This window comes from Carcharodon carcharias, chromosome 10, assembly GCF_017639515.1.
Source record: "Carcharodon carcharias isolate sCarCar2 chromosome 10, sCarCar2.pri, whole genome shotgun sequence".
NCBI lineage: Eukaryota > Metazoa > Chordata > Chondrichthyes > Lamniformes > Lamnidae > Carcharodon > Carcharodon carcharias.
In genome coordinates this window covers 171,546,804-171,574,763 of record NC_054476.1, presented here as the reverse complement: position 1 = coordinate 171,574,763, position 27,960 = coordinate 171,546,804, and the positions used below count along the sequence as shown (strand labels likewise).

At 44.7% G+C, this 27,960-nt stretch overlaps 1 protein-coding gene across 1 annotated transcript in view; it reads left to right on the top strand.

Moving 5' to 3' along the window:
* Positions 1–11,644: 11,644 nt before the first annotated feature.
* The window catches only part of si:ch1073-145m9.1, a 38,708-nt gene continuing 22,392 nt past the window's right edge, over positions 11,645–27,960 (top strand). The window contains exons 1-3 of the mRNA XM_041196826.1: positions 11,645–11,728; positions 11,840–12,020; positions 25,798–25,893. Of these exons, the coding sequence (XP_041052760.1) occupies positions 11,981–12,020; positions 25,798–25,893 (136 nt within the window). The 5' untranslated portion in view covers positions 11,645–11,728; positions 11,840–11,980. The remainder of the gene's footprint in view (positions 11,729–11,839; positions 12,021–25,797; positions 25,894–27,960) is intronic.

Below are 27,960 nucleotides of genomic sequence, written 5' to 3'. Positions count from 1 at the left end.
CTGTTTCGATCTATCAGGCTCTGTCTGGTACTGATTGGCTCTGTTTGGCTCTCTTTATCTCTCTTTGGCTCTCTTTCTCTCTACCATGTTCTGTTTGACTCTGTGTGGCTCCCTTTGGCTCTGTTTGTTCTGCCAGGCTCTGTTTGGCTCTCTTTGGCTCTGCCAGGCTTCTTTTGCTGCTGTTTAGTTCTGTTCATCCCTGCTAGGCTCTATTTGCCTCATCTCTGTCTTTGGCACTCTTTCACTTTGTCGTGTTCTGTTTGAATCTGTTTGGTTCTTTTTGGCTATCTTTGGCTCTGCTTGGTTCTGTTTGGCTGTGTATGGCTCTGCAAGGCTCTGTTTAGATCTGTTTGCTTCTGCTTGGCTCTCTTTGGCATGTTAGGGTCTGTTTGTCTCTGAACTGCTCTTCCAGGCTCATTTTGGCTCTGCCAGCCTCTGTGTGGCTCTGTTTGGCTCTGCCAGGCTCTGTTTGAGTCTGCCATGCTCTATTTGGCTCTGTTTGGCTCTGCTATGTTCTGTTTTACTATGTTTGGCTCTTTTTGGCTCTGCCAGGCTCTGTTTGGCTCTGCCAGAATCTGTTTTGTTCTGTTTGTCCCCGTCAGGCTCCATGTGGTTCTGCCAGGGTCTGTATGGATCTACCATGCTCTTGTTGGCTCTGTTTGGTGCTGCTAGTCTCCTTTTTGCTCTGCTTGGCTCTGTTTGGCACTGTAAGGCTCTGTCGGGCTGTTCTTGGCTCTGTTTGTTCTGCCAGGCTCTGTTTGGCTCTCCTTGGCTCTGCCAGGCTTCTTTTGCTGCTGTTTAGCTCTGTTCATCTCTGCTAGGCTCTATTTGCCTCATCCTGGCTCTGTATGGCTCTGTTTTGCTGTTCCAGGCTCCGTTTGGCTCTGCTTGGCTCTGATTGGTACTGTTTGGATCTGTTTAGCAATACCAGGCTCTGTCTGGCTCTTTTTGGCTTTGTTAGTCTCCCTTTGGCCCTGGAAGGCTCTAGTTGGCTCTGAATGACTCTTCCAGGCTCATTTTGGCTCTAACAGGCTCTGTTTCGGTCTGCCAGGGTCTGTTGCATACTGTTTGGCTCTGTTAGGCTTTTCCAGGCTCTGTGTGGCTCTGTTTATCTCTGTTTGGTTCTGTTTGCCTCTGTTTGGCTCTGTTCATCACTGTTTGGATCTTTTTGTATCTACCAGGATCTGTTTGGTTCTGTTTGGCTCTGTCATGCTCTGTGTGACTCTGTTTGGCTCTTTTTGGCTCTGCCAGACTCTGTTTGTCTCTGCTAGAATATTGGTGGCTCTGTCAGGCTCTGTTTGGGTCTGCTTGGCCCGAATTGGCTCTGTTTGTTTCTGTTAGGCTCTCTTTGACTCTATCTAACTGTGTCAGAATCTGTTTGGCCCTGTTTGGCTCTGTTTGCCTTTGTTTTGCTCTGTGTGCCTCTGTTGTGCTCTGTGTGGCTCCCTTTGGCTCCATGAGGCTCTCTTCGGCTCTGCGAGGCACTCTTTGGCTCTAACAGTCTCTGATTGGTGTTGCCAGGATCTGTTTGACTCTGCCATGCTCTTATTGGCTCTGTTTGGTGCTGCCACTTTCTGTTTGGCTCTGTGAGGCTCTGTAAGGCTCTGCCAGGCTGTTCCTGGCTCTGTTGTTTTCTGCCGGGCTCTATTTGGCTCTGTTTGGCTCTGTCAGTCTTCTTTTGCTGCTGTTTGGCTCTGTTTGTATCTGTCTAGTTCTCACAGGCTCTCTCTGGCTCTGCCAGGCTCTGTTTGGCTCGGTTGGGCTCTGTTAGGCTCTGTTCGGCTCTCCTTGGCCCTAATTGGGCCTGTTTGTCTCTGTCAGGCTCTCTTTGACTCTATTTAACTCTGTCAGGATCTGTTTTGCGATGATTGACTCTGTTTGGCTCTCTTTCGCTTTCTTTGACTCTGTTGCATTCTGCCATGCTCTGTTTGACTCTGCTTGGCTTTTTTTGGATCTGTTTGGCTCTGTTTGGTTCTGTTTAGCTGTGTATTGCTCTGCAAAGCTCTGTTTGATTCTATTTGCCTCTACTTGGCTGTTTGACACTGTTTGGATCTTTCTGTATCTATCAGGATCTGTTTAGCTCTGTTTGGCTCAGATTGGCTGTTCCAGGCTCTTTTTGGCTCTGACAGGCTTTGTGTGGCTCTGTATTGCTCTCCCAGGCTCTGTTTGATTCCGCCTTGCTCTGTTCGGCTCTGCCAGGTTCTGTTTGGCTCTGCCAGGCTCTGTTTGGCACTAGCAGACTCTGTTTGGCTCTGCTGGGCTCTGTTCATCTCTGATTGGCACTATTTGACTCTGCTTGCTCTGCCAGGTTCTGTTTGGCTCTGTTTGTCTATGCCTTTCTCTGCAAGTCTGTGCTTGACTCTGTTTTGCTCTGCTTAGATATGTTTGGCTCTGTTTGGCTCTCAAAGGCTCTGTTTGGCTATACCATTCTCTTGTTGGCTCTGTTTGGTGTTACCACTCTCTGTTTATCTCTGTTTGGCTCTGTAAGTCTCAGCCAGGCTGTTCTTGGCTTTGTTTGTTCTGCCAGGCTCTGTTTGGCTCTGCTTGGGTCTGCCAGGCTTCTTTTGCTGCTGTTTGTCTTTGTCTGTCTCTGCCCAGCTCTCATAGGTTCTTATCGGATCTATCAGGCTCTGTTTGGCACTGATTGAGTCTCTTTGGCTCTCTTTCTCTCTCTTTGGCTCTCTTTCACTCTGCCATATTCTGTTTGACTCTGTTTGGCTCTTTTGGCTCTGTTTGGCTCTGGTTCTGTTTGGCTGTGTATGGCTCTGTGAGGCTCTGTTTGCCTCTGCTTGGCTCTCTTTGGCATCTTAGGGTCTGCTTGTCTCTACCAGGGTCTGTTTGGCTCTGTTTGGTTCTGAATTGCTCTTCCAGGCTCTTTTTGGCTCTGCCAGCCTCTGTGTGGCTCTGTTTGGCTCTGTTTGAGTCTGCCATGCTTTATTTGGCTCTGTTTGGCTCTGCCATGCTCTGTTTTACTCTGTTTCCCTCTTTTTGGCTCTGCCAGGCTCTGTTTGGCTCTGCCAGAACCTGTTTGGTTCTGTTTGTCCCTGTCAGGCTCCATGTGATTCTGCCAGGGTCTGTATGGATCTACCATGCTCTTGTTGGCTCTGTTAGGTGCTGCCAGTCTCTGTTTTGCTTTGTTTGGCTCTGTCTGGCACTGTAAGGCTCTGTCAGGCTGTTCTTGGCTGTGTTTGTTCTGCCAGGCTCTGTTTGGCTCTCTTTGGCTCTGCCAGGCTTCTTTTGCTGCTGCTTAGCTCTGCTCATCTCTGCTAAGCTCTATTTGTCTCATCTTGGCTCTGTATGGCTCTGCTTTGCTCTTCCAAGCTCCGTTTAGCTCTGCTTGGCTCTGATTGATACTGTTTGGATCTGTTTAGCAATACCAGGCCCTGTTTGGCTCTGTTTGTCTCTGCCAAGCTCCATGTGGTTCTGTTTGACTCTGTTTTGATCTTTTTGGTTCTGTTCAGCAATGTCATGTTCTGTTTGGCTCTGTTTGGTTTTGTTAGTCTCTGTTTGTCCCTGGAAGGCTCTGTCTGGCTCTGAATGGCTCTTCCAGTCTCTTTTGGGCTCTGACAGGCTCTGTTTGGGTCTGCCAGGCTCTGTTGCGCACTGTTTGGCTCTCTTTGACACTGTTTGGATCTTTTTGTATCTACCAGGATCTGTTTGGCTCTTTGTGGCTCTGCCAGGCTCTATTTGTCTCTGCCAGAATCTTTATGGCTCCGTCAGTCTCTGTTTGGATCTGCTTGGCCGTAATTGGCTCTGTTTGTCTCTGTTAGGCTCTCTTTGACTCTATTTAACTGTGTCAGGATCTGTTTGGTGCTGATTGGCTCTGTTTGGCTCTATTTCGCTCTCTTTGGCTCTGTTTCACTCTGCCCTGCCCTGCTCTGTTTTACTCTTTTTGGCTCTGTTTGCTTCTGTTTGGCTGTGTATGGCTCTGCGAAGCTCTGTTTGGCTCTGTTTGCTTGTGCTTGGCTCTGTTTGACACTTTTTGGATCTTTTTGTAACTACCAGGATCTGTCTGGCTCTGTTTGCCTTAGATTAGCTCTTCCAGGCTCGTTTTGGCTCAGATAGGCTTTGTTTGGCTCTCCCAGGCTCCCTTTGGCTCTGCGTGACTCTGCCAGGCTCTGTTTGGCTCTGCCAGTTTCTGTTTGGCTCTGCCAGGCTCTGTGTGGCTCTACCAGGCTCATTCTGGCTCTGTATTGGCTCTGCCCAGCTCTCTTTCACACTGGCAGGCTCTGTCTGGTTCTGCTGGGAGCTGTGTGTCTCTGTTTGGAACTGTTTGGAACTGCCTGGCTCTGCCTTGTTCTGTTTGGCTCTGCCTTTCTCTGCTTTTCTCTGCCTATCTCTGTCAGTCTCTGTTTTGCTCTGTTTAGCTATGTTTGGCTCTGTTTGGCTCTCAAAGGCTCTGTTTGGCTCTGCAAGGCTCTCTTTGGCTCTGCCAGGCTCTGTCTGGTGCTGCCAAGATCTGTTTGACTCTGCCATGCTCTTAAAACAGAGCCAAACAGAGCCAAACGGAGACTGGCAGAGACAAACATAGCCGTACAGGGCCAAGCAGAGCCAGGTAGAGCTTCGCCAAGTCGAGCAGAGACTAACAGATTTTGGCCGGGTCAATCAGAGCCTGGCAGAGCAAAACAGAGCCTGGCAGAGCCTAACAGATCCAAAAGGTGCCTGGCAGAGCCAAATAGATTCAAAGAGAGCCTGGCACAACCAACCAGAGCCTGCCATATCCAAACAGAGGCAAACAGCCTCTGTGGTGAGGCCACAACTGGAGTACTGTGTGCAGTTCTTGCCTACACATTACAGGAAGGACATAATAGCTATTGGGAGAGTGCAGAGGAGGCTTACAAGAATGTTGCCAGGGTTAGAAAAGAGTAGCTATGAGGAGCGATTGGATAGGTTGGGGTTATTTTCCTTAGAAGAAAGAAGGCTGAGAGGTGACTTGATTGAGGTGTACAACATTATGAGGGGAATAGATTGAGTGGACAGGATAAAATTGTTTCCCTTGGTGGAGAATTCTAGAACCAGGGGACATAGATTCAAGATAAGTTGCAGAAGGTGTAGGGGGGACATGAGGAAGAGCTTTTCGATGCAGAGGGTAGTGGGCTTCTGGAATTTGCTGCCCAAGTTGGTGGTAGAAACATAAACTCTAAACTCTTTTAAAAAGAACCTGGATCTGCACCTTAAGTGCTGTAAGCTGCAGGGCTATGGGCCGGGTGCAGGAAAGTTGGATTGGAAAGGGTACCTGGATGTTCTCGGGCTGGCATGTACAAGATGGGCCGAATGGCCTCCTTCTTTGCTACAACTTTTCTATGGGTTCTATGGCTCTAACAGAGGCTGGCAGTGCCAGACAGAGCCAAAGAGAGCCAATCAGAGTGAAAGAGACCCATACAGAGCCAAACAGAGCCTAACAGAGCCAAACAAAGCCTTGCAGAGCCAAACAGAGCCAAGCAGAAAATAATAGAGCCAAACAGAGCCAAATGGAGGATGGCAGAGCAAAACAGAGCCAAACAGAACAAAACAGAACCAAACAGAGCAAAACAGAGCCATACAGAACAAAACAGAGCCAAACAGAACAAAACAGACCGAAGCAGAGCCAAACAGAGACTGGCAGAGCCACTCAGAGCCAAGCAAAAAGTAACAGAGCCAAACAGAGCCAAACGGAGCCTGGCAGAGCAAAACAGAGCCAAAAGGAGCCTGGCAGAGGCAAACTGAGCCATGCAGAGCCAAAAAAAGCCTGGCAGAGCCAAGCAGAGCCAAACAGACCCTCGCTTATCCAAACAGAGCCAAACAGAGCCTGACAGAGTGAAACAGAGCCAAACAGTGCCTTGCAGAACAAGCAGAGCTATACAGAGACTGGCAGAGCCTAACAGAGCCATACACAGCCAATATGAGGCACATAGACCCTGTCAGATCCAAACAGTGCCAAAAGGTGCCTGGCAGAGACAAACAGAGCCAAACAAGCAACACAGAGCCAGACAAAGCAAAACAGAGCCTGGCATGGCCAAACGGAGCCAAACCAAGCCAAACAGAAAAAAACAGAGCCAAAAAGAGCCTGGCAGAGCCAAGCAGAGCCACACAGAGCCTAGCACAGCCAAAAGGAGCCTGAAAGAGCCATTCAGAGCCAAACAGAGCCGAGTAGAGAAAAGCAGACCCTAACATGCCAAACAGAGCCTAGCAGAGGCATACGGAGCCAAACAGAACCAAACAGAGCCAAACAGAGCCAAACAGAGTCAAACAGAACATGGCAGAGCGAAACAGAACCAAAGAGAGCAAAAGAGAGCCAAATAGAGCCAATCAGTGCCAAACAGAGCCTGACCGAGCCAAACAGAGCCAGGTAGATTCAAAAAGAGCCTAACAGTGCCAAACAGAGCCAAGCTTGGCAAACAGAGCCAAACCGAGCCAAACCGATACTGGCAGAGCCAAACAGAGCCAAAGAGAGCCTGGCAGAGACAGACAGAGCAAATCAGCAGCAAAATAAGTCTGGCAGAGCCAAACAGAGCCTGGCAGAACAAACAGAGCCAAGAACAGCCTGGCTGAGCCTTACAGAACCAAACAGAGCCAAACAGAGAGTGGCAACACCAAACAGATCCAACTAGAGCATAGCAGAGTCAAACAGATCCTGGCAGCACCAAACAGATCCTGGCAGCACCAAACAGAGCCTGGCAGAGGCAAAGAGAGCCTGACAGAACAAACAGAGCCAAGAACAGCCTGGCTGAGCCTTACAGAGCCAAACAGAAAGTGGCAGCACCAAACAGCCAAAAAGAGCCTGGCAGAGCCAAAAAGAGCCAAACAGATTCAAACAGAGCATAGCAGAGCCAAACAGAGCCAAACAGTTCCTGGAAGATACAAAAAGATCCAAACAATGTCAAACAGAGCCAAACAGAGCCTGGCAGAGCCTAACAGAGCCAACCAGTGTGCAACAAAGGCTGGCAGACCCAAACAGAGACTGTCAGAGCCAAAAGGAGCCTGGAAGAGTCATTCAGAGGCATACAAAGCCAAAAAGAACCAAACAGAGTCAAACAGAAAATGGCAGAGCGAAGGAGAGCCAAACAGACCCAATCAGTGCCCAACAGAGCTCGATAGAGCCAAGCAGATCCACATAGAGTCAAAGAGAGCCTAACAGAGCATACAGAGCAAAGCAGAGCAACACAGAGCCAACCCGAGCCAAACCGAGCCAAATCGAGCTGGCAGAACCAAACAGAGCCTAGGAGAGCCTGGAAGAACAAACAGAGCCAAGAACAGCCGGGCTGAGACTTACAGAGCCAAACAGAGCCAAACGGAGAGTGGCAGCACCAAACAGAGCCAAGAAGAGCATGGCAGAGTCAAACAGATCCTGGCAGAGCCAATCAGTACCTTTTAGAACCAAACAGAGCCAAACATAACTAAACAGAGCCAAACAGAGCCAAACAGAGACTGGCAGAGACAGGCAGAGAAAGGCAGAGACAAACAGAGCCAAACAGAACTGGGCAGAGCCAAGCAGAGCCAAACAGTTCTAAACAGAGCCCGGCAGAGACAAACAGAGCCTTCCAGTGTGAAAGGGAGCTGGGCAGAGCCAATACAGAGCCAGAATGAGCCTGGCAGAGCCAAACAGAGCATGGTGGAGTCAAGCTGACCAAACACAGCCTGGGAGAGCCAAACAGAGCCTGGAAGAACCAATCTGAGCCAAACAGATCCTGGTAGATATAAAAACATCCAAACAGTTTCAAACAGAGCCAAGCAGGGGCAAACAGTGCCAAACAGAGCTTCACAGAGCCACACACAGCCAAACAGAGCCAAACACAACCAAACAGAGCCTGTCAGAGCCAAAAAGAGCCTGCAAGAGCCATTCAGAGCCAAACAGAGCCAAATGGATCCAAGCAGAGACTAACTAGGCGAAATAGAACCAAACATAGCCAAACAGAACATGGCATTGCTGAACAGATCCAAAAAGAACAAAACAGAGTCAAACAGAACCACATGGAGCTTGGCAGATATAAACAGAGCCAAACAGAGCCTGGTATTGCTAAACAGATCCAAACAGTACTAATCTGGGCCAAGCAGAGCCAAACGGAGCCTGGCAGAGCCAAACAGAGCTATACAGAGCCAGGATGAGGCAAATAGAGCCCGGCAGAGACATGCAGAGCCAACAACAGCAAAAGAAGCCTGGCCCAGCCAAACAGAGCCAAACAGATCCTGGCAGAACAAACAGAGCCAGGAACAGCCTGGCAGAGACTTACAGACCCTGGCAGCACCAGACAGAGCCAAAGAGGGCCTAGAAGAGCCAAACAGATTCTGGCAGAGCCAAAGAGGGCCTGGCAGAGCCAAAAAGAGCCAAACAGAGCCACACAGAGCATGGCAGAGTCAAACAGAGCTAAGCAGAGCCTTGCAGATTCAAACAGAGCCTGGAATAGCCATTCAGCGCCAAACGGAGCCAACAAGAACATGGCAGATCCATACAGGCTCTGGCAGCAGAAAACAGAGCTTGACAGGGACAAACGGAGCCAAACAGATTCTGGCAGAGCCAAAAAGAGACAAACAGAGTAAGACAGAGCATGGAAGAGCCAAATAGAGCCACACAGAACCTGGCAGAGCCAAACAGAGCCACTCAGAGCCTGGCAGAGCCTAAAAGATCCTGGATGAGCCATTCAGAGCCAAGCAGAACCAAACAGAGCCTGGCAGAGCCTAACAGAGCCAAACAGTGTGCAACAGAGCCTGGCAGACTCATACAGAGCCTGGCAGAGCTAGAAAGAGCCTGGAAGAGCCATTCAGAGCTAAACAGAGCCAGACAGAGCCTTCCAGCGCCAAAGAGAGACTAACAAAGCCAAACAGAGCCAAACAGAACATGACATTGCTGAACAGATCCAGAAATATCAAGACAGAGTCAAACAGAACCACATGGAGCTTGGCAGAGATAAACAGAGCTAAACAGAACCTGGTATTGCTAAACAGATCCAAACAGTACCAATCAGAGCTAAACGGAGCCTGGCAGAGCCAGACAGAGCCAAGATGAGGCAAATAGAGCCTAGCAGAGATGAACAGAGCTAAACAGCAGCAAAAGAAGCCTGGCACAGCCAAAGGGAGCCAAACAGAGCCTGGTAGAGACAAACAGACCCTAACATGCCAAACAGAGCCAAGCAAAAGCAAGCAGAACCAAACAGAGCCCTGCAGAGCCATACACAGCCAAACAGAACCAAACAGAGCCAAGGAGAACCAAACAGAGACAAACAACATGGAAGGGCAAAAGAGACCGAAAGAGAGCCAAACAGGCTCTGATTGACCATGCCAGGATCTGTTAGGCACACTGTTTGTCTCTGTTTGGCTGTGTATGGCTCTGTGAGGCTCCGTTTGGCTCGGTTTGGGATTGTTTGGATCTTTTTGTATCTACTAGGCTATGTTTGGCTCTGTTTGGCTCGGCTTGGCTCTTCCAGACTCCTTTTGGCTCTGACAGGCTCTGTTTGGATCTGCCACGCTCTGTTTTGCTCTGTTTGGCTTTATTAGGCTCTGTTTCGCTATGTTTGGCTCTATTCGGCTCTGCAAGGCTCTGTTTGGCTCTGTTTCGCTCTGCAAGGCTCTGTTTGGCTCTGTGAGGCTCCATTTGGCTCTGTTTGGCTCTGTATTCCTCTGTTCGGCTCAGTTTGGCTCCCTTTCACCATGCCAGGATCTGGTTTGCACTGCCAGGATCTGTTAGGCTCTGTTTCTCTCTGTTTGGATCTGTCAGGCTTTGTCTGGCTCTGCCAGGGTCTGTTTGCCACTGCTTGGATCTGTTTGGCACTGTTTGGAACTGTTTGTCTCTATCAGGCTCTGCTTGGGTCTTATTGGCTCTTCCAGGCTCTCTTTAGCTCCGACAGGCTCTGTTTGGTTCTGCCGGGCTCTGTTTCACTCTGTTTGGCTCTGTTAGGCTCTGCCAGTCTTTATTTGGCTCTGCGAGGCTCTGTTTGTCTCTGCCAGGCTCTGTTTGGCTGTTTGGCTCTGCCAGGTTCTGTTTGGCTCTGCCAGGCTCTGTTTGGCCCTGCCAGGCTCAGTCTGGCTCTGTTTGGCTCTGCCAAGCTCTGTTTGGCTCTGCTGGGCTCTGTTTAGGACTGTTTAGCTCTGCTTGGCTCTGCTGGGCTCTGTTTGGTTCTGTTTAGCTACGTTTGGCTCTGCAAGGCTCTGTTTGGCTCTGCCAGGCTCTTTTTGGCTCTGTTTGGCTCTGCCAGGCTTTGCTTGGCTCTGTTTGGCCCTTTTCGGCTCTGTTTGGCCCTACCAGGCTCTGTTTGGCTCTTCCAGCCTCTGTTTCACTATGTTTGGCTTTGTTTACCTCTGTTTGGCTATCTTTGGCTCTATTTGGCTCCAATTGGCTCTGTTTGGCACTGATTGGGTCTGTTTGGCTCTGTTTGGCTGTGCCAGCCCTGTAGCCTCTGTTTGGCTCTGTATGGCTCTGTCAGGCTCTCTTTGGCTCAGCTAGGCTCTGTTTGGCTCTCCCACACTCTCTTTGTCTCTGTTTGGCTCTGCTTGGCTCTGTTTGTCTCTGTTTGGTTTGCCAGGTTCTGTTTGGCTCTGTTTGACTTGGTTTGACTTGGTTTAGCTTCTGCAGGATTTTCGTTAATTTTGAATTAAGTGAAATAGCGTTCTTCAGCTGCTTAGTTGAACCAATGAGAAAACTGTTCCATTTTTGCGGTAATGACTTGGAACTTTCTGCCCACCAGAGCGGTGGAAGCAGAAACAATCGGTTCAAAGTTTAAAAGGGAATTGGATGGGCACCTGAAGGAAATAAACTAGTTGGGATACGGGGACCGAACGGGGCAGTGACACTGACTGGATTGCTCTGTCAGAGCTGGCATGAACTCAATGGGCCAAATGGCTTTCTTCTGTGCTATAGTTGACTGTCACTCATTTGTTACTTTACATATTTAATATGATAAGCATTGTTCTTAACATTTTTGCTTCAGTGGTGGATAAATCTTAAATTAATACCTACATCTTATTATCTGCAGCTTAAAATATAAACCCAAGGCTCCATGACCTGTACCTTAGTGACTCACTAAGGCAAAACACTTAGATCCCCGCCCACCCCACCCCACCGCCCCCTCCCCCAACCCCGCCCGATACAAAGATTTTACATAAATATAAGGGATAATTTTCTGATCCTGTGCTGAAGATAGGAAAACTGTACTCAAAGGACCGCAGGTCAACAGTAAGGCTATCAAATTGCAAAACTAATCCTTCAACTTTCTGTGTGTAATTTCTCACAATCAAGCCCACAAAATGATCTGGGGAAAAAAATGTCAAACACTTCAACACCAGATGACATGGTCTGGTTTCGGATTTATCCACCAGAGGCAACAGTGCTAAGAACAATCTTTGCCATGTCTTCAGACTCTTGAAATACACTTTGCCCCCTTGCCAAATTAGAAACACGAGGCGAAGTGTGCAATCCATCCAATTATTTGTTCTTACGAGTATTTTAATTCTGCAGTTGATATTTATAACTGAAGAACATGCGAACAGCAAATCAAAAATCTTCAAAGAAACCACAGAAAACGGCTATATTGTGTTGAAACGACAAGAAAGTTGTTACTTTATGAACACACATAGTGGCAATGCACAGCTACCAGTGAATCTTCCAGACAGAGGAAGTGACGGTTCTGGCCAGCAACAGCCAGGAAGAAATATGAGATCACGGCTCCTCCTCCTGGGAATTAAATTAACAAATTGCGGTCACAATAACTAAAGATGGACTGAACCGTTGTGAACTCACTTGGGGTGTTTTTTTTTGGTGAGGGGCCTTTGATCACCGTCCTGCCAACAGGCTGCATGTTCATTTGTTCTTACAATATTGCGGTGAAGCGTGAGACGGACAGTGACACTCTAATGCTTTTTTGTTTAGGAAGGAATTGCTGACGATTAGCGGCAGATATCAGTGATTTGCCGCTAAGTGAATAAATGGTCAGGTGATTAAAGCCGCTGGAGATTACCATCCGAAACAATACATGTTAATGTTCCCTTTCGTGGTGCACAAATCTACAAGATGGGTTTGAAAATCTTACTTTATGTGCCTAACATTATCGGTAAGTGGCTTTTCCGGATTTTATAAGAGGTTTTGACTTATGTGGGGAGGTGATGCACGGTGAGTTCTGGATCTGGTTTGAAGCATATGATTGATGCACCCTTTCCGGGGCAGGAGAGGTTATTTATATCTTGTGTAATTGTATGTGCCGCCTGCACCTTTTTGCAGGTTTGTTGCTTGGATTTTGAAATCTTTCACTCCGTCCTGAAATGCCCTTAGAAATGCAGGCATGTGCTTTACTAATGTGCTACTTAACAGATAGCCGTTATATCAGAAAATGTCAACATACTTGGAATAACACCTTTTTCTTGGCCTATATTTCTGAGGAATGACTTGCCTCGCCGATATATTAAAGTGTTGCTGTTGCTTGCAGAGTTAAGGTTCAGGAGATGAGCTTGGGGCTTAAAACAAAAGGTTTTTTAAGCTTGCAAATGCACGAAATTGGATGAGGAGAAGAATATTAAGGTAACAGTTTGAAAGTTTGTGCAACATTTCTGCTATCATGCAAATACATGATAAAATATGCATAAGCATATTGGATTCTCTTTTATTGAAAGCACCCTTTTGTTCAAAGCACCCTTAGAATTGCTTGGTCATTATTAGGTAGCATTTGGTTAAGCAGGAACTACCTGATAACAGAAGATATCGAATAAAAAGGAAAGCAAGTTTGGAAACATTAAACGCAAGTAGAAATTAAAATTTGTGGGCAGAGATGACAGTTAATGATGATGGACTGTTGTGCATTAAAGCTGAGCTCAACATTAAAACGCATACACTTTTCTGCTCTGCGATCCCAGCCAAGTTTCCACTTCCTACTTTCCCTTAGTTTGTCTCCTGGCTGAAAAAAAAACCCGGAGATTGAATCTGAGACCTTCTGGCTTGTGTTGCCGATTCAACAACAGATGTTGCAGTACCTGAAAAGCTACCATTAGAGCTCTACAATTGTATGTTTAGGAGAAAGGAGGTGAAGGCAAAATGTATGTTTCCTACTAAACTGCTGATCGCCCTCTTGGTCGCCATGTTAGTATAAAAGGTTCACTCTCTTTAGGTGTTACCTTTCTCTCCTTTTAAACCTGTCATTATCACCCTCTCCTGGAAAAAACCCCTTGACCTCCATGTCCATGCAAACTTCCACCCCAACTCAAAACTCCCTTTTCTCTCCAAAGCCCAAAGATGTTTTCATCTCTTAAATCCTTTCCTATCTTTGGAACTCCTTGTTTGAATCTCTCCAATAAGATTGCCATCCCTGCCACAGTACTGGAGCAGCTCTTATCAAAGCCATATACGTTGTCTTGTGGCAAATGTAAACTCCTTGTTTTTCTGGACGTGCCTGCAGTGTTTGAAATGGTTGACCACACTATCCTCCTGCCATCCAGTGGTGGGACTGCTCTTACCCGGTATTTCATATCTATCTAATCATATCCAGAGAATCACTTACGATGGCTTTTCTTCCTGCTCTCACACCATTACCTCTGATGTCCCCCCAAGGATACAACCTTGCCCCCCTCCTATTTCGGTCCCCACTTCAACCTTCTGTTTCCTGGCTAATGATTCCATCCCTCTCTCTGAAAACAGTCTGAGATTCAACCAGTCTATTCTCAACCTTGGTGTCACATTCAACCCTGGGATGAGCTTCTGACCTCATATTCGTGCCATCACCTAAGACCGCCTATTTAACCTCCATAACATTGCCTGCCTTCATTCCTGTCTCAGCTCATCTGCTGCTAAAACCTTCATTCTTGTTAGGTGGATCCACACTAGTTGGTGAACTTAAAACTAAGACATCCGCTTTCTTTGCTGGAGAGAATTTATTGACTTAGTTCACAGTCAACGCTACTCCAACAGACCAGTGTCCCGGCTATCCCATTTATTGGTGTATGAATACCCATCACCTGTTTAACAATGTAATTGCCATTAAACCTAACAATATAATTAATAAGACATTGACATTTCTTGCCTCGTTACCTCTAGATTTGAGTGTTCCAACGCACCTGGTTAGCTTCCCACATTCTACCCTCTGTAAACTTGAGATCATCTAAAACTCTGCCCTCCGTGCCTTAATTTGTAGAAAATCCTGTTCCCTATCTCCCCTGTGCTTGCTGACCTAATTGATTCCCAGTCAAACAGCATCTTGACTTTAAAATTCTCATTCTCGTTTTCAAATCTTTCTATGGCATCAACCCTCCCTATCTCTTTCATCTCCTCTAGCCCCTTGACCTTCTATGGTACCTGTGCTCTTCTAATTCTGCTTCTGATGCCATACCTGATTTTAGGGGAGGCCTAGTGATATTGTCACTGAACTGGTAATCCAGAGATTCAGATTAATGCTCTGGGGAGCTGGGTTCAAATCCCCCCATGGCAGATGATGGAATTTGAATTGAATAAATATCTGGAATTAAAAGTCTGATGATGACCATGAAACCATTGGTGATTGTTGTAAAAACCTACCTGGTTCACTAATCACCTTTAGGGAAGGAAACCTGCTCTCTTTACCTGGTCTGGTCTACACGTGACTCCAGACCCACAACAATGTGGTTGACTCTTGTGAAAAAAATGCACTCTGAATAAAGGCAATAAATGCTGGCCTAGCCAGTGACGCCCACATCCCATGAACAAATTTTTTAAAAAGTTGCCTAGGCTCCAAGGTCTGGAATAAGCTCCGTCCACCTCACTTCCCTCTTTTAAGACACTCCCTAAAACTCTTTGACCAAATTGTTGGTCACTTGGCCTAATATCTCCCAATGTGGCTTTGTGTCTTATTTTGTTTTGTAAACTCCTGTAAGTGTCTTGTGATGTTTTATTACATGATAGAGGTAATGAAAATCATGAAGGGCCTGGGAGAAACTGTTCCCACTTGTGAAAGGATTGAGAATGTGTGGGCACAGGTTTAAAATAATTGGCAAAAGAAGCAAAAGCGATATGAAAAAAACTTTTTCACGCAACGATTGGTTAAGGCCTAGAAAACACAGCCTGAGAGTGTGGTAGAGGCAAGTTCAATCAAAGCATTCAAAATGGAATTAGACATTTATTTGAAGAGGAATTTGCAGGGTTACACTGAGAAGATGGGAGAATGGCACTAAGTGAATTGCTCATTCGGATAGCCGGTGCAGACATGATGGACCGAATAGTCTTCTTCTGCACTGTAACAATTCTGTGATTAAAAACACTGGCACTGTATAAATGCAAGAGGTTTATTGGATTCTCCTCCATCCATTTAACTTCATAAAGAAAGATTCTGTCGTGTTTCGCTTTGTTCTGTCTTCGCCCTGTAAAATTACAGTGTTTCTGTAACTTTATAAACTACATTATTAAACCTTTCATATCATTTTATGCCCATGGTCCAAGCAACTTGGGAACCACCATATTCCATACAGCATAAAAACAAAAAACTGCGGATGCTGGAAATCCAAAACAAAAACAGAATTACCCGGAAAAACTCAGGAGGTCTGACAGCATCGGCGGAGAAGAAAAGAGTTGACGTTTCGAGTCCTCATGACCCTTCAACAGAACTGAGTGAATCTAAGGAGAGGGGTGAAATATAAGCTGGTTTAAGGTTGGGGGGGTGGTGGGGGGTGGTGGGGGGAGAGAAGTGGGGAGAGGTGTGGTTGTAGGGACAAGCAAGCAGTGATAGGAGCAGATAATCAAAAGATGTCACAGACAAAAGAACAAAGAAGTGTTGAAGGTGGTGATATTATCTAAACGAATGTGCTAATTAAGAATGGATGGTAGGACACACAAGGTACAGCTCTAGTGGGGGTGGGGTGGAAAGGCTAACAGGGCATAAAAGATATAGATTTAAAAATAATGGAAATAGGTGGGAAAAGAAAAATCTATATAAATTATTGGAAAAAACAAAAGGAAGGGGGAAGAAACGGAAAGGGGGTGGGGATGGAGGAGGGAGTTCAAGATCTAAAGTTGTTGAATTCAATATTCAGTCCGGAAGGCTGTAAAGTGCCTAGTCGGAAGATGAGGTGTTGTTCCTCCAGTTTCCGCATTTCATATTCCATACAGTATTCTGTTTTTACTTATCCTGATATATGACTAATGCTGACAAAGTTGCATTTAAAGTATTTCCCAGCCTGAATTGTCCTGAGAATATGAGGGGCTAGCCTTTTGAACATTTGCAATCGTCGGGGTGATGATGTTTTCCCCAATGATGATAGGTGTCCAATTCCAATAATTTTACCCAGTGAAGTGACGTATGTTCCAGCCAGGATGGTGTATGACTTAAAGGACAACTTGCAAACAATGGTATTGCCATGACATTGATGGCCTGCTCAGTGGTGGAGATCACAGGGTTGGTCAGTGCAGTGAAACAATCTTATTGTGTTATTACAGTACAGCCTGTGGTTAGTATTTACTGCAGGCAGGTGTGCTGAGATTAAATAAGCACTAGTTCAGACAGAACTGGAATATTGTGGCCAATTCTGTGCATCACACTTTAGAAAGGGTACAGAGGAGATTTACTAGAATGATACCAGTGATTTAAAAAAAAAACTCAGTTTGTGAAGAAAGTAGAGAAGCTGGGTTTGCTCTCCTTTAGAACAGAGAAGGTTAATTTGATAGAGGTGTTCAAAGCCAAGAAGAGTTTTGATTGAATAAATAAGGAGAAGCTTTTTCTAAAGATTAAAAGAGGACATAGATTTAAGATAATTGGCAAAAGAACCAAAAATAACTTGAAGGCAAAAAAATTACAGAATGAGCTTTTATGGTTTGGAATTCACTGACTCACAGGCCGATGGAAGCTGATTCAATTTAGATAGCCATGCGATGGGAGAACATTTACAGGGCTGTGGGGAAAGAGCAGGAGATGAGGAGAAACTTCTTTAGCCAGAGAGCGGTGAATCTATGGAATTCGTTGCCACAGAAGGCTGTGGAGGCCAGGTCATTGAGTGTATTTAAGACCGAGATAGATAGGTTCTTGATTGGTAAGGGGATCAAAGGTTATGGGGAGAAGGTGGGAGAATGGGGTTGAGAAATTCATCAGCCATGATTGAATGGCAGAAAAGACTCGATGGGCCGAATGGCCTGATTTCTGCTCCTATGTCTTATGATCTTATAGATGGTACTATCACAGAATCACAGTGCAGAAGAGGCCCTTTGGCCCATCGGGTCTGCACCGACACGTGAGAAACACCTGACCTACCTACCTAATCCCATTTACCAGCACTTGGCCCATAGCCTTGAATGTTATGATGTGCCAAGTGCTCATCCAGGTACTTTTTAAAGGATGTGAGGCAACCCGCCTCCACCACCCTCCCAGGCAGCGCATTCCAGACCGGCACCACCCTCTGGGTAAAGAAGCTTTTCCTCAAATCCCCCCTAAACCTTGAACTTATGCCCACTTGTGACTGACCTTCAACTAAGGGGAACAACTGCTCCCTATCCACCCTGTCTATGCCCCTCATAATCTTGTACACCTCGATCAGGTCGCCCCTCAGTCTTCTCTGCTCCAACGAAAACAACCCAATCTGTCCAACCTCTCTTCATAACTTAAATGTTTCATCTCAGGCAACATCCTGATGAATCTCCTCTGCACCCCCTCCAGTGCAATCACATCCTTCCTATAATGTGGTGACCAGAACTGCACACAGTACTCCAGCTGTGGCCTCACCAAGGTTCCATACAACTCCAACATGACCTACCTACTTTTGTAATCTCTGCCTCGATTGATAAAGGCAAGTGTCCCACATGCCTTTTTCACCACCCCACTAACATGACCCTCCGCCTTCAGAGATCTATGGACACATACGCAAAGGTCCCTTTGTTCCTCAGAACTTCCTAGTGTCATGCCGTTCATTGAATACTTCCTTGTCAAATTACTCCTTCCAAAGTGTATCACCTCACACTTTTCAGGGTTAAATTCCATCTGCCACTTATCTGTCCATTTGACCATCCCATCTATATCTTCCTGTAGCCCAAGGCACTCAACCTCACTGTTAATCACCCGGCCAATCTTTGTGTCATCTGCAAACTTACTAATCCTACCCCCCACATAGTCATCTATGTTGTTTATATAAATGACAAATAATATGGGACCGAGCACAGATCCCTGTGGTTTGCCACTGGACACTGGCTTCCAGTCACTAAAGCATCCTTCTGTCATCACCCTCTGCCTCCTACAACTAAGCCAATTTTGAATCCACCTTATCAAATTGCCCTGTATCCCATGTGCATTTGGCTTCTTTATAAGTCTCCCATGTGGGACCTTGTCAAAGGCTTTGCTGAAATCCATATAAACTGCATCAACTGCACCACCCTCATCTACACACCTGGTCACCTCCTCAAAACATTCAATCACATTTGTTAGGCATGACCTCCCTCTGACAAAGCCATGCTGACTATCCCTGATCAAACCTTGCCTCTCCAAGTGGAGATGGATTCTCTCCTTAAGAAATTTCTCCAGTAGTTTCCCTACCACTGGCGTGAGACTCACTGGCCTGTAGTTCCCTGGCTTCTCTCTACCACCTTTCTTAAATAGCGGAACCACATTATCTGTTCCCCAGTCCTCTAGCACCTCCCCCGTGGCCAGCGAAGGATTAAAAATTTGGGTCAGAGACCCTGCGATCTCCTCCCTTGCCTCCCTCAGCAGTCTGGGACACAAATCATCCAGACCTAGAGATTTGTCCACTTTTAAGCCTGCCAACACCTCCAATACCTTGTCACTCCCTACATCAATTTGCTCAAGAACCTCGCAGTCTCTGTCCCCGAGTTTGATACCTTCATCCTCATTCTCTTGGGTGAAGACGGTCGTGAAGTATTCATTCAACACTCTAGCGATGTCCTCTGGCTCCACCCATAGATTGCCCCCTTGGTCCCTAATGGGCCCTACTCTTTCCCTGGTTATCCTCTTCCCATTGATATACTTATAGAATATCTTGGGATTTTCCCTACTTTTACCAGCCAGAGCTTTCTCATATCCCCTCTTTGCTCTCCTAATTGCTTTCTTAAGCTCCACCTTGCACTGTCTGTACTCCACTAATGCATCTGCTGATTTGCTTCCCTTGTACCTGCTAAAAGCCTCTCTTTTCCTTCTCATCGTAACCTGAATATCTCTGGTCATTCATGGTTCTCTGGGCTTGTTACTCCTTCCTATCACCCCAGAGGGAACATGTTGAGCCTGTACCCTCCCCATTTTCTTTTTGAACACCCCGCACTGCCCCTCTGTAGATTTCCCCACAAGTAGCTGTTCCCAGTCTACCTTGGCCAGATCCTGCCTTATTTTACTAAAATCCATTCTCCCCCAATCTAAAACATTTTTTTGCAACTTGTCTATTTCTTTGTCCATAACAAACTTAAACTGTACCATGTTGTGGTCGCTATCACTAAAATGCTCACCCACTACCACCTGTACGGCTTCATTCCCCAGAATTAGGTCCAGCAACACACCGCCCCTTGTTGGATCCTCTACATATTGACTTAAAAGGTTCTCCTGTACACATTTCAAGAAATCCACTCCATCCAAGCCCTTAACACTATGTGTCTATCCCAATTAATGTTGGGAAAGTTGAAATCACCTAATATAATTACCCTATTGTTATTCTTTTTACACACTTCCACAAATTGTGCACATATTTGCTCCTCAATTTCCCGCTGACTATCTGGGGGTCTATAATAAACACCTAACAATGTGGCTGCCCCTTTTTTATTCCTAAACTCTACCCACAAAGCTTCATTCAATGCCCCCTCCAAGATATCATCTCTCCTTACTGCAGTAACTGACTCCTTAACTAATAATGCAATGCCTCCTCCTCTTTTACTCCCTCCCCTGTTCACCTGAAGATTCTATATCCCAGAATGTTGATCTGCCCTCCTGCCCCTCCCTCAACCACATCTCAGTGAGGACTAAAATATCACAATTCCACGCGTGAATCCACACCCGTAACTCATCCATTTTACCAGTAATACTCCTGGCATTAAAGTAGAGGCCATCCAGCCTTGCCTTAAAACTTAATGCAGCTGTACTCCCTCTGACATAAATGTTTTACTGTATTATGATTTGTCCCTATTCTGCTAGCATTGTGTGTCCCCTCCCTCTGCTGAATTAGTTTAAACTCCTCCCAACAGCACTAGCAAACCTGCCCACAAGGATGTTAGTCCCGCTCTGGTTCAGATGTAGACCGTCCCGCTTGTACAGGTCCCACCTTCCACAGAAATGGTCCCAGTGATCCAGGAATCTAAAACCCTCCCTCCTGCACCAATTCTTAAGCCATGTATTCATCTGTGCTATTCTCCTATTTCTGAGCTCGCTAGCATGCGGTACTGGGAGTAATCCAGAGATTACAACCCGAGGGGTCTTGCTTTTTTACTAATTGAATAACTTCCTCAAATGACACAAATATGATGAGCCAATTGGTCTCCTGTGCTGTATCATTCTACGATCCTAAAGATAGAAATCAAGTTTACATTCAGTGGCAGGGGTACTGACCCAGTGAAGAACTCTGGTCCAGTGAAGAACTTTGTTCTGGATGGCGCTGAGTTTTTTTGTGTTTTGTTGTGGTTCCACACATTCAAGTGAGTGGTGAGTACTCCATCACACTTCTGATTCAAGTATTTTGAATGATGGAGAGGCTTTGAAGGAGTAGGAATTGAGTCAGTTTTACAGAATATCCAGCTTCACTTTGTTGTTGCAACTACATCGATATGACTGATCCATTTCGCTTCTGGTCAATAGTTACCATCAGGATATTGATGGTGAGCTACTTGGCTGTGGTAATGCTGTCAAAGGTTGGGCAAGATGGTTGGGATTTCATATGTTGGAACTGGTCATGAATTGGTGCTTGGTGATGACCCAAAAATGACTTGTCCCTTGTTAACCCAACCCTGCATCCTCCACCTCATCCCATGACTTTTTCATACAACTTTAAGTTGACAGAGAATGGTATTGAGCTACATAACAGGCTATATGTTTTCACATATTTTCTGTTACTGAATCTATATGCCACTCTTCATGGCTAAATACAAAAGGGAATTTCAGTAGTTGACACTGAGAGTTCATAAGCTTTGCCCTCACTTTTAAGACTGGCTGCTCCACCTACCTCATAAAATTCAGATCAAACATCGAACAGGTAAGTTCTTGTTTAATCTTCTCTTTTTGTGTCACTTCTCTTTTCCCTCTTAGCAGTTTTAGGTAGTTTAAGTAGGAAAGAGACTGTTAAGGAGAATGTTAAGTGGGCAGTTGGTGTAGGAACTTACAGAAAAATGTTTCAAACTTTCAGTATCATTTCCTCCTTTTGGTTGAAACTTCTGCAGCTCCACAATTAGAATTTTGATTTAATCATGAACTCCATAACTGACAAAATAAAACAAATACACTTAGCAACAAAAGCTTGCATTTATATGGCACCTTTAACATAGTAAAACCCCCCCAAGGCATTTCACAAGAGCATTAATAAACAAAATTTGACAGTGAACTATATGAGATATTAGAACCGTTGACCATCAGCTTGATCACAGACGTAGGTATTAAGGAGCTTCTTACAGGATAGCAACTCAGAGAGGTGGAGAAGTTCAGGGAGGGAATTCCAGAGTTTGGGGACAAAATAGCTGAAGGCAATGGTAGAACGGTTAAAATTGGAGATGTGCAACAGGCCAGAATTGGAGGAATGCAAAGATCTTGAAAGATTGTAAGGCTGGAAGAGGTTGAAGAGATGGGGAAGAGTGAGGCTATGAAGAGATTTGAAAACAAATATGAAAAAAGGCATTGCCAAACCAGAGCCAATACAGGCCAGGGACCACAGGGTGAATGGGACTTGGTACGAATTAGGATGCAATGCTATTTGGATGAGCTCAAGTTTATATAGGGTGTAAAATGGGAGGCTGGCCAGAGGAAAATTGGCATTGTCCAGTCTAGGGTTAACAAACACATGGATGAGGGTTTTGGCAGCAGACGAGTTGAGGGATGGAGTGGGGTGATGTTACCAAGGTAGAAGTAGGAAGTCTAAGTGATGGAGTGGACATGTTGGAAGCTCATCTTGGAGTCAAGACTACAGAATGGTTGCATGCAACCTGGCTCGGCACCAGATGTTTGCCAGGGAGAGGGTTGGAGTTGGTGGCTTGGGGAATTAAGCTTGTGGTGTGGACCAAAGACAGTGACTTCTGTTATGTCAATATTTAGTTGGAGGAAATTTCTGCTTAATGAGTAGTGGGTGTCTGACAATCTGTGACAAATCTGAGAGAGTGGAGGGATTGGGAGAGGTGGTGGTGAGAAGCAGCTGGCTGTGATCAGGGACATGAGCGAACCTGATGTTTTTTGGATGTTGTCACCAAGTATAGTAAGTACTTTGATGAGAAATAAGAATGGGGCAAACATAGAGCAGAAAACAAAGGCTTTAGTCCCAAATATTTAATTGGAGGAATTTCTGCTCATCCATTACTGCATGTCAATCAAACAGTCTGACAGTTTAGACATAGTGGAAGAGTTGAGAGAAGTGGTGAGATGAAGCTGCTGGGTCTCGTCAGTGTACATGTGTGAACGGACTTATTTTTGGATGATGTCACTGAGGAGCAGCATGGAGATGAGGATTAGGTGGGGGCCAAGGATCGATCCTTGGAGGACACCAGAGGTATTGGTGCAGGAAGGAGTTGCAGGAAATATGGGTCCGGATTCAGGAGCTGACAATCATTTATTTATTTAGTGAATGCAAACCCCCGAAACCAAGTGATAGCCTCATTTGCTGAGTTTAAAGTAATTAGTCTGCCACTTAGTTGATAATGTGCAGCATCGTTTGTGCCTTTCCATAGTGCATAAAGGGGTTCATACTGAGGCCCCAGCTGTGGAGGTTGGCTGGACAAAGACCCTGGCCTGTCCTGAACCTGTTTAGCTAGGACCACTCTCGCCGGGTAGTTCAAAGTATGCTATTTGACAAACGGGGCTTATCACAAGGAACTTGTTATCGACTTCCCACATTTCCCACTCCTTGATCCAAAGAATGTCTACTGGCAGATCTTGCTCATGAAGGGTGCACCATATGAGGTGGCTTATACAGGTCATCATGGAGTGGTAACTGAGATGCAGCACAGATGGTTTCAACCAGCTGGTGGGTTTTCATCAGTCAGTGGATGTGTAGAGGAGTGATGTTTGCAAGGACAGAAAGCCAGGTGAGGAGTGTTGAGCAGAGAGTTCCAGTTGTGATGCCCATTGTCGCACTCAGTTGAGTGAAAACAAGGTGTGTGTGTGAGATGACCTGTGCCAGACTGGTGCACAGTGCTCTGCTGCAGAGTATGATAGGGCAAGTGCTGAGGTCCAGGGTGTTATGGCAGCAGCATTGAGATGTCAATAACTTCAAAGGCTGTACTTAGGAATGGGAGATTGAAGATGTGGCAGTAGGTTGCAAGGGCAAAGGAAGGGTTTGAGAGTTAGTTTTGTTTTGAAGAGGCGTAATGAAGACAGATTTCTATAGATGGGGCTACAGTAACTGAAGAAGGAATCATTAACTATATCAGCTAACATTAAAGACAGGAAGAACAACTGGGTGGTCAGTAGTTTGGTGGGAATAGGGATAGGAGCAGGAGGCAGGACTTGCAGACAAGATGATGTATCTTTCCATACTGTGTTTAATGTACCATTTATGCTATTTATTAAGCACTTACCTATGGCACAACCAATAAATTGTTAACCCTCGTCCGTGTCAGTTGTGCTCAGTTGGTAGCACACTTACTTCTGAATCACAAGGATCTGGGTTCAAGTCCCACTCCAGGGCTTCAGCACATAAAATCGATGCTGACACTCCAGTGAGGGAGCTTTGCACTGTTGGAGGGAGCTCCCATCATTCGGATGAGGCGTTAAACCCAGGTTCCATCTACATGCTGTGCTTGATGTAAAAGATTGCATGGCACTATTTGAAAGAAGAGAATGGAAGTTCTCCCTAGTGCCCTGGCCAATATCTATCCCTCAATCAACATCACAAAATCAAATTTTCTGGTCATTACCACATTGTTAACCACATTCATAAACATTGGTGGAATATGGATGTTCGTCTGCGCTGCCGACACAACCAAAGTAGAAAGTTGTGGGTCTGAATCCCACTTGAGCATAAAACTCAAGGCTGCACTGCTAGAGGTGTCATCTACTCTCTCAGGTGGATGAAAATGATCCCATGGGGCAGGGGAGTTATCCCTCTTGCCCTGGTTTATCCCTCATCAAAATCACAAGAACAGATTATCCGGTCATGATGGCATTGTTATTTGTAGGAGCATGCTGTGCACAAATTGGGTGCCAGGTTTCTTACTTTTGAACTTTAATCACTTTTGAAATGTATTTCATTGGCTGAAATGTGCTTAGGATGCCCAGTGGTCGTGAAAGGTGCCATATAAATGTAAGTTTTTCTCCACAGAGCTTTAAAAATTGCCTTTGTTCTCCTTATTTATGGAAATCCTGTAGCCAGCAGCCCCTGTGGAGCTGGGAAATAAAGCATGAAATACTCAAAGACCATGTTCACGCTATTTCTGGTGTCAGCGTGTTCTGTCCCTTTTACAGGTTAATTGTAGCTACGTTTATAGTTTCTTGCCAAGTGTTTCAATGTTTTAATCAAATATATGGAAGATAATGAGATAGAAACAAAAAAATCAGCGTAATTCAAACATTGTCTTCTTTAGAGAGCAGGAAATGTTTTAAGTGTTGGCAGCAGCAATTTCATCTGATCTTTCAGTACCTTTAACTTATGATTTAGGACCTCACAAGACACAATGTTATTTTCCATGTGATTTACATCAAGAAAATGACTAAATTCTATATACATATACATACACATATGTAAATTAACTTCCTTTTGATTCTTTCTCATTCTGTACTCCAGTAGCATCTCGATATTAATTAACAGAGCTCAGATTAAGAATGCAGCAATCCTTCAAAATGTTTTGCTCTTTTGCTGTTTGAACTGTAACTGTTTGAGTTAAAGATATTATGAGATGTTTCCAAATACGATTAATTTTATTTTGTTTTGTTCTTTTTTCCAAGGTGCAGGAGTAAACATAATATCAAAGCTGTTATTATGGCACGATGCAGTGACATACAGACTCTACAGTCTGCTTATCTTATTTCCATGAGCTGATCTGGGAAGGGGTGCAAGAAGATGAAACTGACTAGATTGTAGAATTAATTCCCTACTTTTTTGTAAATAATACTGTGAAAAGGAACTAAACAATGTGGTTGGTTAGATTATTTCTGAGACCTACTTTTAAATGCAGTTCAGATTGATAGGTAAAAGTCTTCTCATTCTGCTAACTTTAAGGATTCCAATTGAAATGAGTTAGGCAGTTTCAGTCTGGTTCCCATGTGTATGAGTGTACTATGCAAACCTGCCAGTGATTCAGCACTATAGTTGTGCTAAATTGCAATATTGCCTGAAAAACAGTATGAATGGTGACTGTGGTAAATGAGCAGTACAACAGGTGACATGTTCCATGGAGGTTATGGTAATATGGAGGTATCTTTAACCTACAACTCACTTATGCTGTTCTAGAACAAAAGCACAAGCATCATGGTACTGCTTCTCATTTAGAGATCTTTAAAGGAAAGATAGGTTAAAAAAATTTACGGAAAATTACCTTCCGTTTGAAGGAGATAAATTTTAATTATCCTCTTCCGAAACAAACTTTAATAATTGTTCAAGTAATATATATTTTGCTTTATCTTATTCTAAAAGCTGAGTAAGTTTTAACTAATTTCTGTAAGTGAAGGGAAAAAATCGTCTGTTTGTGTGTGTGTGTGTGTGTGTGTGTGGGTGTGTGTGAATTTGAGGCAAACATTAACTAAATCTCGCCTATGTTACTTTCAGGTTATATAAGGATACTCCTCCTGCTGGTCTGCTGGTGGACTTTCAATTATCCTATTGTGTTTTTTCCCTGTTATGTGGTTTCCATTATTCTTGATGGTGAGTGAGCATCTTGAAATGTTGACTTAGCAAAGGAAGAAAATGTTTTTTTAAAAACCTGAATATGTCTGAATGGCTGTGGTTGTTTCCCATCTTGGTGGTTGCAGCTCCCAGGTGTTGCTAGTTCTTCTAGTTATTGCGTTTTGCTGTGACATCTGTTGGTTTCATATCCGTAATGCATTAATTTCCTTTTTGTGTTTGTGTGAAATAAAATTTCCCCTTAATGTGTTTGAAAAAAATCATAAGCAGACTGAACCACTGAAACCACCACCCGAAATATTTATTTTGGAGGAGAAGAAAAAACCTTTCCTTTGTGTTTTTTCACTTTAAAGGAACTTCCTTTTTTAATTCAAAAAGCTTAAGAGGGATTATGGCTTTTGAGGTAAAATCCATCACTCAAGAAATCTGAAATAAAAACGGAAAATGCTGGAAATATTCAGGTCAGGCAGCATCTGTGGAGGAAGGAACAACATTAGTGTTGTCAAGCTGATGATCTTTTGAGCATATTCAGTTTTCACTTCAGATTTCCAGAATCCGCAGTATTTTGCTTTTGTACCCAATAAATCTGTTTTATTACTAAAATTATCATCCGTTAATCCTGTGAATTTCATATATTTTATTTTGATGAAGAAGTATAATAGGTGTGTATAAGACAGTGTGTCCACACATTTTTTGATTTACGCTTTCCCTTTTCACTCCTGTTCCACCACCTGCACCTTGGAGGGTGGGTTGAAGTTAAAACACCTTCCAGCATCTCAATAAGAGTTCCTCCTTCACTTAACCTGATTCACAAGAGACACACTAGATATTGGTTAAAGCACATTATTGGCTTTTTCTCTCTTAAAGTCCTTGGAGCCAAGCTCCAGGATACTGAATCGCAATTACAGTACCAGCTATAACTCTGTTCGGTTACATTCTACCAATAACTCAGCATTGGTCCTAGGAAAGTGGGAGCAATTGCATTATAGAGCGATTTTGATCATGTGTATGCTCTTAATGTTCAGTGGGGTGTGCATAAATGTGTATCTAGATTGTTAAGTAAATACTTAATATTGTTTATTGGGAGTCCGTTTCAAATATTCTCCATCTTTCCAGTTGAGGGGAATCTTATAATCTCTTATGCCAGATGAAGTAATCTAATTCTACCATAATATTTAAGATGCCTGTATCTGTTGATATTACACAAAGATGAATTGAGTCTTTTATTGATCTTTTATTTAAGAAAAGCTGTTTGAGCCAGTGCATTGAATAAAGGAGAACAAAATTGTGTGTCATTTTGTAACATGGAGCTAAAAATCCAGAACCATCGTTGTTGCTCTTGAGCTGATAACATTTCAGGTCGATGAACTTTCACCTGTTTCCTTCTCCACAGAGGCTGCCTGACCATGCTGAGTATTTCCAGCTTCTCATTTTTTTTTAATCAAAAATCTACTAATCTCGGTTTTGAAATTTTCACTTTGCCAGATGTTGGGAAGCACCTGATGTCTGCTTTCTGACTCAAATAAAAGCATTGAAGTGAATCAACTTGTCACCAATTGTCACAATTGACACAAAGATTGGCCGGGGTGGTTAACAGTTTGGTTGAGTGTCTTGGGCTACAGGAAGATATCGACGGGATGGTCAAATGGGCAGATAAGTGGCAGATGGAATTTAATCCTGAAAAGTGTGAGGTGATACATTTTGGAAGGAGTAATTTGACAAGGAAGTATTCAATGAACAGCATGGCACTAAGAAGTTCTGAGGAACAAAGGGACCTTGGCATGTGTGTCCAAAGCTCCCTGAAGGTGGAGGGGCATGTTAGTGGGGCGGTGAAAAAGGCATATGGGACACTTGCCTTTATCAATCAAGGCATAGATTACAAAAGTAGGGAGGTCATTTTGGAGTTGTATGGAACCTTGGTGAGGCCACAGCTGGAGTACTGTGTGTAGTCCTGGTCACCACATTATAGGAAGGATGTGATTGCACTGGAGGGGGTGCAGAGGAGATTCACCAGGATGTTGCCTGGGATGAAACATTTAAGTTATGAAGAGAGGTTGGACAGATTGGGTTGTTTTCATTGGAGCAGAG